Genomic DNA, 12,074 nt, shown 5'->3' on the forward strand with positions numbered 1-12,074 from the left:
AAATAACCAAACTCAGAGAGTCCTCTTACCATAGTAAAGTTCACTCCTATACTTCTTGTAGTGTTTCCTCACCTGGTTTACTTTGAAGGATTGATGTATAACTGTGCCCCAGATATTACCAGATGTGATATCTTTTTTGTGAGTTGAGCCATAGGTTTCAGTGAGGATTGTTGCTCATTTATCTTCCTTCCTGCAATGTAGCAGCATCCCTGACTGCACTTCTGCACTTTGTCTGGTTGGCAGTGGAGTTCCCCAGAATTATGGTTCTGGGGAACTTCAGTCTCTTTTCTCTGGATCTGGGATCTGAGGTAGTGTGGGTATGCATGGCCACCATGCATTGTCAGATAGGCTTAATTAAGATGTTTATGAATGCTGATGTTACAAGTTTGATATTATAAATTACTTTGGAAAGACAGCAGTTTTGACTAGAAATTCCTTAAATAAATTTATTTTAACCCTTAGCAGCCTTTTTAGTGATACTACCATGTTTTCCCGAAAATAAGACCCTGTCTTATATTTTTTTTGAACCCCAAAATAAGTGCTTGGCCTTATTTTTGGCGGGGTCTTATTATTTTGGAGGTGCAGGAGGTGGCAAGTGTGGTCACCTCATGGCTGCTGCTGTGTGTGGCGCTGCTGCGGCGGTGCAAGACAGCTGTTCATCAGCTGTTCGTCCCTGAAGCTCTTCCCGTCCACGCCTGCATCCTCCCGTCCCTGAGCCTGGCTCTTTGGGAGCCCACTCACAAGAGAGCAGCCGCCCGGCACCTAAACCCGCACATGCACAAATGAAGTTTTGTGAGCTAGCCTGCCACTTGTGTGACCCAATTCCCAACGGGCTGCAAACCAGTAGCAGTCTGTGGACCAGAGGTTGGGAACCCCTGATCTAAACACATGGAGTATGTAAGTGTATGAAAAATTGATGATTCAGATATCAGGAACCCAGGTTTCCAAGAGGAGTTTTGGAAATTAAAATCTATATTGTAGATTTGTAATAGAAACAAATAACAATAATAAAACTGGGAAAATGGACCTGACACCTAGTCTACTTAATACTTTTGCAGCTATAGTTTATAAAAATTGAAGTTTTGGAGTTAAGTATAACCCATTGCTTAGAGAATAAAACTCAAAAGGACTGTGTACCAGTTGGTTAAGTGACATACTTAAAAGCAGTTTCTTTGTGTGGATCTGCTAACCCTCACCAGGATTATTACGGTAAACAAATTAGGTTTTGAAACATGTTTACTGCTTTGCTGGATTTGGAAAAAAAGAGAATTGGATTGCTAATTGCATACTGATGAAACTCAGACTGACCTGATTCAGTGGTTTCATGTAAATGTTAAAATGACATGAAAAATGGAACTGCTTAGGTATGAATAAAGGTCATAATAATATAGTCTTAATCAATACAACTTGCACAATATCTCCAGAAGGTACAGATGGTTGATGGTAATGAAAGCTGTTGTGAAGTCCAAAAGGACCAACAGGGCGTGTATTTCCCATTTTTTCTTGGAGGAAAGGACATACCACAGGATGAATGAGGCACTTCTAGTGCCAAGCCAAATTACAAGTCAGTCTGAAATGGGTCCAGAAAATAATTTTCATTCTGGAGTTTCTAATGTTGACACACTATTTGTTAGATTACAAGGTATGAATAGGAATAGCTGTATAATTACCAGGAAATTGTAAACTATATAGGGAAATATAAGGTAATGCAAACCTGTTTAAGATCTAGTATCAGTGTTTCAATATTAAGACTGAGAACATTCTGCCATTATCCAGCCTACACATTTTTTTGTATTGGTATTTCATCATACTTTGCCAAAACTAATCACAGATAATATTTAGGCATGAGATTTTTCACAAAGGTGGATACAGAAGTTTATAAAACTTAATATCATTGATTTGGTTTAAAATTTAAGTTTTAAAAATATAGTTCCCATCAAATTTGTGAGCAAACAGTATTTTGGAAAACACAACCCTATACATCTCTTTAAATTTAATTTCAGTGAGATATTATCAGATGTAAATTGGTGAGACATATGATTGTTGAGTACCACTGCATATAGTGTTTACTTCAAAATTAGCATTATAGCATAAGCTATTTGAAATTCTGGCTGCATGTTGAATAAACTAGAAATACTATGATAATCCTCCAGTGTGGCACTATTTTGATGTGGCTGTGGACATGTGGGCTCTGAGGAAGATGAAACCTATGCCAGAGTTAACCATATTGATAGGTCTCATCAGAGGAGCCAGAAGAAGAGTGCCTTTCCCAAAAACAATATGTGAGACGTAATTTACAGAAACTTATATCGCCTGAGTCAACAAGAGACATTTTAAGTGTTCTGGACATGTGAAAAGTGGACTATAGGACTCAGAATTGTTGACTGAGCAATCAGGGCCAGCAGGTGCAGGACTATTGGAAGAAAAGTTATTTTCAAACATTTGAAGATTGAAAACAAACAATGCCCTGCTTTTACAAATTCTGTCCCAGCTCTTGTCCAACTAGCAGATTGAAAGCATGCAAATGCAAGTAGATTAATAGGTACCACTTCAGTGGGAAGGTAACGGTATTGGTGTATAGTCATGCTGGCCACATGACCAGGGAAAGTGTCTTCAGGCAACAATGGCTCCCTTGGCCAAGAAATGGAGATGAGCACCATGTCGTAGAGTTGGAGACGACCGACAGGGAAACCTTTACCTTTATTACAAATCAAGTCCAAAGAGAAGAAGGTATTTTTTTTAAAATGTGCCAATTCTGGAAGGACATCATCCAGAATAAAAGATAACAGAACAAAGTCTAGCAGGTCAAAGCTTATTTAAACTATAAAATAAAATATTTTCAGAAGTAGAACTGGAAGAATTGCAAAGTATACCCAGAGCAAAGAAATCAAGGCCTTGCCAGAAGTAGCTGAGGTTGTCAAGGCAACCGGGATTTTGGGGGGAGGGGGGGTTTCGGAAGTAGAGGAAGCCAGCATAGCTATTGAATCATTTTCTTTCCCCAACCAGACATCTTTTCCTCTATCTTCTCAGAAAGAACAAAGCCCTCTAAACTAAAAAAATAAGAGAGATTGAAACAAAGAATAGCTTTGTTTCAAATGGCACGAAAACAACAGAGTAAGGTTGCCTGCATTAAAACTTGTTCCAAAGAAACAGCTGGCACAAGTATTAAAATATACCAACACTGTAATATCAAATATAAGCACCAGCTTACTGTAAGAAACAAACCAGCTGCCCAACTGCAGTTATAACTGAAGATCTTAGATGCAAAATCAACAAAAACAAAAACAAAAATGGAAGATTAGATTGGAGAATAAGATCAACATACTAACTTCAGATGCAAACATGGTAGAACAGATGAAAAAAAGAAGCTGAAGAACAAGAACAACAAGTGGAGGGGGGGAATAATAAAATACAGAGCCATGCAAATAGAATTATCTTGGCAAAAGAAAGCAAAAATAGTACCAATTGTAACAGATGTCTTTGGTGCAATCTCAGAATATCTGAAGCACCACCAATCGGCATTGACAAAATCACCATCAGTCAATTGCAAAAGGCAGCTTTACTCGGAAAAAGCTTATATGGTATTAAACAATGGCATCTGCCTGTCCCAGGCCCTTGGGAATGACTTGATAGGTAAATAAAAATGCTAACCGAGTCTGAACATCTGGCTGACTGTGTGACCAACCATAATAATAAAAGCAAACTGTTAATTGTTCAGCAGAACAATTATTTGTATTTATTGAGTGATACTACAGTTACATTACTGAAACTTAGGTTCTCCGTCCTGCATGCAATTTGAAATTTGAAATTCTACTTCTATTCTATTTAATTCTATTTTACAGATATTAGAAAATGGCACTGATTTAATCAGCTTCAGAGGAATTACTGGGCCTTTTCTTCCAAATCTTCCATGGGAGTATGCAGTTTGGGAGTCATTTTTCAAATTCCAATCTGCTTATGTGGCTCCCTGTCTAAATTTGAAATAATTAGCTTTTGCTTCTAGTCACCTTTTCTCAACCTGTGTATCTAGAGTCTAGACTGTCTCTCTAGATACGTGGACTTCAGTTTCCAAGATTTCTCCATGACTATTCCTGGAATTTGGGAATCAAAACATATTGAGGCTTCTCAGGTTAAGGAAAGTAGGTATTTTGTTCATTTTTGTAGCCTGCAATGATTGTTGCAGTGTTTGTAAAACTAAATTTGTTAATAAACATGTATGTTTTCTAGAATCATGATGAGGAACCATGTAGCACATAGGAGATAATGATTCAGAAGAAAAGAATAAGATCTGTTATATGCATAAAATGAAAATTATGTTCCTAAAAAAGACTAAATGAAAATAAACTCTGTTAAATTCAACTATGTTGGATTAGTTATTATTATTATTATTTTTTTTTGCTTTAATTTATATGCCACCCTTCTCCGGAGACTCAGAGCGGCTTACAATGCGTTAAGCAATAGCCTTCATACTTTTGTATATTTATACAAAGTCAGCTTATTGCCCCCACAATCTGGGTCCTCATTTCACCTACCTTTGAAAGGATGGAAGGCTGAGTCAACCTTGAGCCTGTTTGTCAGGGCGTTGATTAATCCCATGTTTGGCTCTGGGAAAAATCACCCTGGTTTAGAGGATGGATCGAGGCTTATTCCTTGTTGCAATATTCTGAAAAAGAAACGAGAAGAAAAGTTTCTAATAAAACTCATTTATTTGTTATAAAGAAAATAAAACACCTCACTAACTAAGAAAAGTAATTGCTACATTTTTGAAAATAATTCTTGCCGGCTATTTCTCAGCCGGACCTTGCTGGCAAGAGAACAAAGGAAAAAGTGTGTGAAGGAATGTGAAAGAATGCGGACATGCGTAGTAAAATACTGATAAGGAACTTGGCAAACTACAGTAAGTCTATTAGTCCAAAAATAATGAAGCTCATCTGGGAAATAAAAAAACGCAGTGACACTGTTGAGATTTGAACTTGCAGTAATTGCAAGCAGCAGATGTTAATAACAGTGCTTTAGTCCACTGTACTACAGGGTCTTCTCTTCTTTAAAAATTATTGCTTTTAAATTGGTAGGTTTTAATGCAGTACTTAAAACTGTAGTCTGTATGAAAGATGTTGTGAAAGGTTTTAAGATATGTCTTCTTTTCAAGCTCTGCAGTATATCTAAATGGATGAATTTGGCTGTAAACTCTTCTGGGAAGTTGGAAGTCTCTATGTTCTGCTTTCAATCTCTCTCAACTTCCCCTGCTTGTTTCGAAAATTGCTTTGTGTACTTTGAGCAAGTAACTTTGTTTCTGTCTTTATATTTTCAACATCACATATTGTGATGTTTTTCTAAAGAACATTAGAAGTTTGGCTCCATACAAGGCAACTAAAAGCTCAAGGAAGATGATTATCACTTACATAAAAGAATACGTGCGTACAAAAAAAATTAATTATAAATTAAACTCTAGAATTTTTTCTTTTCTTTTTTTCAGTTTAAGCATTTTCAACAAATATATGTGTCAGCACTCCAAACTACATTCGTTCCAGTGCTGACATAAGGAGGAGAAGAGGGGGCAGCTGGCAAGAAGATGCTTGACTTTTCACCTACTTATTTTCCCTGAAGATAATATCCCCTAGGAGATGAGATGGGAGGGGGGACATTCCTGGGAGCTGAAGTAGCAGATATGGGGAGAGTGATTTGGAAGATGGCCAATGAGATGCAGAGAATTGGGGAACGGAAAGGGAAGGTTTGGGGTCAGGAAGTCAGTGTTGGCTACGACATAAGTGGGGACAGATTGTCGTGCTTAATAAATGAAAGATTTCATCAAAGACTATTTGTTTGGAAATGCAATTTATTTTATTTGAGACGACATTGAAACCTGACAATATGTAGATCTCATGTTTATGTCTTTATATGTGGGAATTAATAGTACAGAGAATTTACGAGATCAGTAACAGCCAAGTGTATTAGTACAACCTTGAGCATTTCTGTTGTTTTACAGGTAGCCACAGGACCTGACTTGAAAAATAACCGGATATTAGATGAGCTGGTACAGAACTTTATTTCTGCAAGGTACTGAATAATTTTGGGAATTTTAGACTGAGACCCAGGTATGATTCAACCTAAAATCATGTCCATATATATATATGGACACCCCCCCCCACACACACACTGTATTTCTCTGAAAACATGACCCACCCCAATAATAAACCCAACCCTAATTTTTTTTGGGTGGGTATAATATTACCCCTACCCCGAAAGCAAGCCCGGGGAGATGGGTGTGGCCAGCACAAGTGGTGCCACGGGTGAGGGAGGGGGCGGGAACTGTCTGGCCCCTTGGGGCACTGTAAATATCGCTTTTGCCCTTCTCTTTCTGGGTGCAGCTCTTGTGCTTGTTGGGCTACTTCCCCAAAGCTGGCAGCTCCACGGCCAGCTGCTTTGCTTTTTGGGAGGCTCGTGGGAGGCTTTTTGGCGAACTGGAGGAAAATGGGGAGGGGAATTTTCCTGCCTGCCATCCTTCTCTCAGTCTGTGCTGTGCTTGAGGAATGGATGATAGGCAAGAAAATTCCACTCCCCATTTTCATCCCGTTTGCCAAAAAGCTTTCATTCTGAACGCTGAAGGTTCTGAATGGAGGCGGTGGTGCATTCACAGCGCGTCCAGCTCACCGAGTGGCCTGCTGCACCTCAAAAAAAGTAAGACCGCTCAAAAATAAGTCCAAATGCTTATTTTCAAGTCTAAAAGAAAATAAGATTCGGTCTTATTTTCTGAGAAACACAGTATCTATCTATCTATCTATCTATCTATCTATCTATCTATCTATCTATCTATCTATCTGAATGATAATATATGCAGTTAATATATGTGGTATTTTGTCATATGCAGTTGTAAATTTAGACACACAAAACACTGTCACACAAAACAAATCAAATTGGTTGAAATTCAGTGCTGTTATAGATAGGATACTATTTCTAGAATACAGGGAAGGAAAAGGTAGAATTGGAGAGTAGAATAAAATTGTGGTATGATATAGTAAAACATGAAATATTTATTAACCTACCCTGTCCTAGGTTTAGTTTTCTGCATTGAAATATTACAATTTGTAATATTAGATTAGGTGAACGAATAATTTGGTCTCTGAGATTCCACAGAGGAAAGATGTGAGGTAACTTTAATTTGCAATAATAATGCCATTGAAGGTTAAAAATTATGATAGCTTTCTTCAGCTCTCAAAGTTTCAAATTCTCCCTTTTACTGAGAAAGACTGCAGAATTTATATATATGGCAATATTGTAATAACTATTTGCTAGTGATATTTTCATGAGCTATTTCTTTTATATTAAAACATTGCGACATCATTGTTAACTAAGTTAAGAAGAATTAATGGAATTGTATCTAACAATATCCTGCCTTATTTAATGAAGTCTGTCCAATCTTGCATTCTGTGAATGGAAATTGAGGTGTTGCTTTGTACTGATTTTCCATTTTCTCTTCTTCACATTCCTCTCCACCCATCCAGATCAGATCTATATGGTTGGAATATAGTAGCATTTGACATGATGTAGGAGGATATATAGGGACACGGTGGGTCAGTAGCTAAGACGCTGAGCTTGTTGATAAGGTCAGCAGTTCAGCAGTTCAATTCCCTAGCGCCGTGCAAGGGAGTGAGCTCCCATTACTTGTCTCAGCTTCTGCCAACCTAGCAGTTCGAAAGTACATAAAAATGCAAGTAGAAAAATAGGGACCACTTCGGTGGGAAGGTAAGAGTGCTCCATGCGCCTTCAGCGTTTAGTCATGCTGGCCACATGACCATGGAAACTTCTTTGGACAATGCTGGCTCTTCAGCTTAGAAACCGAACGGATGAGCACCGCTCCTAGAGCCAGAAACAACTAGCACGCATGTGTGGGGGAACCTTTACCTTTACCTATTACCTTTAGGAGGACATAGTTTTGCAAATAATTCCCACCTTCCCTTCTTTTATTCATGGAAGCTATCCCCTCTACAGAGAGTTGCCTTATGAAGGTAAATATAATTGCCTAATAGGAGAAAAGAATAGTCTTTAACAGACAAAATGTTTTCTTTTCTTTTGACGTGGGGTCTACCTTTCTGAACATAAATTATGCAAGATGACCGACAATCTTATATAAACAGTTTTAAACCATATAAAGACAATTTAAGTTATTGCTACCATAACTTAAAAATCTGGCTTTCCCAAGAAGGAAGGATTCCCAAGAATTGATCTCTATGAAGGAATCCTTCATAGAGATCAATATACTGTCCATGGCAGTATATTTAACTTTCCCATCTCTGTATCTAATAGATTTTGGATCTTGGAAATTAAGTAGGGTCAGTCTTGGCTAGAACTTAGATAGAGGACCCTCTTGGAATTCCAAGGTTGTTGGCCCAATTTGGAGATCTAACTAACTTCCCAAAAGAAGGCAGTGGTAAGCTACTTCTATAATTTTGTAAAGAAAACTACTACATGGACATGTGGAATGAAGTCTCCAATAGTTGAATTCAGCCTGAATGAGACTTTCATTTAATTATTTGACATGACGTGCTTATCTAGCTTGTTGAGAAATGATTGAGATGAATTTGGTGAGGGGAAACAAGCTTTTGTATGGGCAGTGAGCATTCTGTAAGTGAATAGTTTTACCAATCTGTTGTAGAATTAGAGCAAGAATAGATTTTCTTAACAAGAAATAGAACATTTCCTGTCGGCTAAATTGTGTTACTATTGACTGGTTTATATTTTGGGTCACCAAAAATTATTTCTTCACTAGATGACTCAGAATTGGCTACCTCAATGGTACCAGTAGACTTTTAACCTTTCTGTGTAGAATAAATTGTTCTTTAAAAATGAAGGCAACATTGTAGAATGAGACCCGGTTTGTTCCAGATTATGCAGGCAGTATTGAGGGATCTATTTCAAGGGATGAAAATCTCTATTGAATTGTTAGTCTAACAATTTGCATTTCAAACGTGTGTCTGTTCAAAGTGTTACAATAAATATTCACACTTTATAGTTCTGACAGTAAATACGTTATTTCAAAGGTTGATGATCTGAGAAGTGGCTTATTACATATAATAATAATAAACCCATCCATTTTTTTCAAGATAGGACTATGTTTGCACATTCCCAAAGCAATTGCAATTGAAATTACTTCCTTGGATCTGTTTCTCCTTTGCAAATGATGGGATCTATTTCAGATCACTTTTTAATAAACTTTCATGTGAATTAGAAAAATGCGTATTTTTATATTAACAGCAAAGAACTTTTACATTTTGGATATTCTTTTCTTAACACCTCAATATTATGAAGCATTTTTTTTTCATTTTGAGATAACAGGATCCAAGTTCTTGGTACCAAATGTGGACTCTGATAAAAATGAAACTATACTTCTTCTCATATCCTCTTATCTGCAATTATGAAGACTGAATTTTGGCATGACAAGTTGCAATGTTGTTTTCTCAAAAAATGTGTTTAGTGGAAGCAGAATAGGGAAAATTTAGTGAACTATGAAATTAGGAATTTGTTATGATTCATTTTGCCGCTTTGTAGTTAGTTTTATTTATTTATTTATTTATTTTATTTTATATTTAAATTGATATACTGCTCTTCTCCCGAAGGACTCAGGGTGATGAACAGCCAAAGGTAAAAAACATAGAATACAAAAATTTAAGAGCAATTTAAATACATATTAAACAATTTTGGCCCAACAATTAAAATACCCCATTTAAAATTCAAATTAAAATTAGGCCTTTGGAGAAGTTAGGCCAGCCCGGCTTGTTGAAATAAAAAAGTCTTGAGGGCCCGGTGGAAAGTACGTAAATCCGGAATCCTCCGTATCTCCGGGGGAGGTCGTTCCAGAGGGCAGGTTCTCCCACAGAGAAAGCTCTCCCCCTGGGGGCCGCCAGTCGACATTGTTTGACTAACGGCACCCCGAGGAGCCCCTCTCTGTAGGAGCGTACTGGCCGGTGGGAGGCTCTCGGTGGCAGAAGGCGGTCTCGTAGGTATCCAGGTCCTAAGACATGGAGCGCTCTAAAGGTGGTCACCAATACCTTGAATCGCACCCGGAGGACCACCAGGAGCCAGTGCAGCTCGCGCAGGAGAGGTGTTACATGGGAGCGCCATGACGCTCCCATAATCACCCGCGCAGCCGCATTCTAGACCAGTTGGAGCCTCCGGGTGCTCTTCAAGGGGAGCCCCAAGTAAAGAGCATTACAGGTGGGAAGTGACGAGGGCATGAGTGACTGTGCGCAGGGAGTCCCGATCCAGAAAGGGATGCAACTGGCGAATCAGGCGAACCTGATAGAAAGCCCCCCTGGCCACAGCCGTCACATGTTCTTCTAAGGACAGCTGTGCATCCAGGAGGACACCCAATTTGCGAGCCCTCTCCGTGGGGGCCAACGACTCGCCCCCAATAGTCAGAGATGGCACCAGCTGACTTTATCGGGATGCCGGGAGCCACAGCCACTCGGTCTTGGATGGGTTGAGCTTGAGCCTGTTTCTCCCCATCCAGATCTGCACGGCCTCTAGACACCGGGACATCACGTCAAGGGCATCATTGGGGTGATCCGGGGTGGAGATGTACAGCTGAGTGTCATCAGCGTACTGATGCAACTTCACCCCGAAACCACGGATGATCTCACGGCTTCACATAAATGTTGTTTTTCCTGGATTTCGAATGGCATTAATAATTATAATTATTTTATAATTTATTTTAATTATAATTTTGTATTCTGCATTATTGTAACACGTTTATTACTTTTAACATGGTAAACCACCCAGATTTGCCTTGTGGCGAGATGGGCAACAAATACATTGAATAAATAAATAAATACATATATAGATACATGCATAATACATACTTAGGGAAATCTGCTTAGGTAAAACATAGTTGTTGTAGACAGGACTACTATTTCTTAAGCTCTTTGCGTGATACAGTTATTTATCTACCTAGAATATTGCTGGAAACAGCAAAATATTCTGTATGTCCTGATATGGAATTTAAGAACTGATTCTAAGTTTTTATCAATATTGTTTTAATATAGAGCAAAAAAATGAAAGTGAAAAAGTATAAAGAATCAAAACCAAAAACTTGGATTTGTTTCAGTCATTCTCTGCATCAGCTCCACCTTATAGAATTCTTCCCAGAAATACCGTATGTGTGGCATATTACTACAATTGGAATTAAGTTGAAACTTTTTAAAAATTTCAATATAATTTCCATTCCAACTAAATGATGTAGAGTTTCTGTCTTGGGTTTTCATCTTGGATTTCTTTCGTGGTTAATTTTGGTCCTTTGAAACTGCCTTTGATTTAATTATTTGTTATATTTTTTTTCTTTGTTTGAAATTTGGAATTGGGCTGTATTATAAGTATTGTAAAAAAAGTATATAAATATTTAAAAAGAAAAAAGATCACAATCAAATACACAGAAAATAGCTCGTGTTTCACTGCAGATTAAACCTTGAATGGTTTAGAATTCTGGTGCAGCCCTTGGAAAATTGTATCTTCTGTGCTGATAAAAATACATGTTTTTATTTATTTATTTTTATTCATTTATTCAATTTCTATAGGATTATTCAATTTCTGAGCAGGGCTCAGTGGTTAAGACACTGAGCTTGTTGGCTGAAAAGCCGGCAGCCCAGGTTTGAGCCCCGAGCTCCACACGATAGGGTAAGCTCCCATTCTCAACCCAGCTGCCAATCTAGCAGTTCAGATGTGAGTAGATAAATAGGTACCACTTTGGTGGGAAGGTATCAGCATTCCATGATGTCATGCTGGCCACATGACCGTGGAAATGTCTTTGGACAGCGCTGGCTCAATGGCCTTGAAACGGAGAGGAGCACTGCCCCTTATAGTAGGCAACGACTAGCAGAGTAAAATCTACAGGAACTCCTTTCCCTTTCCCTTTATTTAATTTCTATAGCCACCCATCCCATTCAATGACTCTGGGTTGCTTACAATTAAAAAAATATATTGGCTCAGCATTTTCTTACCCCTCCCTCCTTTTTTTTTTTAAGGTTCTGTGCCTGGGCCTTCAAGGGCATGTATAAATTAAAGTCATTTTAAGAACTTTGTCT

At 38.2% G+C, this 12,074-nt stretch overlaps 1 protein-coding gene across 9 annotated transcripts in view; it reads left to right on the top strand.

Moving 5' to 3' along the window:
• The window catches only part of RAD18 (RAD18 E3 ubiquitin protein ligase), a 139,397-nt gene that overhangs the window by 21,093 nt on the left and 106,230 nt on the right, over positions 1–12,074 (top strand). For all 9 annotated transcript variants that reach the window (XR_015732676.1, XR_015732675.1, XM_087887899.1 and 6 more), the window contains one exon: positions 5,987–6,057. Coding sequence is in view for 7 of the 9 variants with exons in the window: in XM_087887899.1 (XP_087744025.1) it covers positions 5,987–6,057 (71 nt within the window). In the remaining 2 variants the exon portion in view is untranslated. The remainder of the gene's footprint in view (positions 1–5,986; positions 6,058–12,074) is intronic.

Source organism: Pantherophis guttatus, chromosome 2, assembly GCF_059756535.1.
Source record: "Pantherophis guttatus breed Tessera chromosome 2, ASM5975653v1, whole genome shotgun sequence".
NCBI lineage: Eukaryota > Metazoa > Chordata > Lepidosauria > Squamata > Colubridae > Pantherophis > Pantherophis guttatus.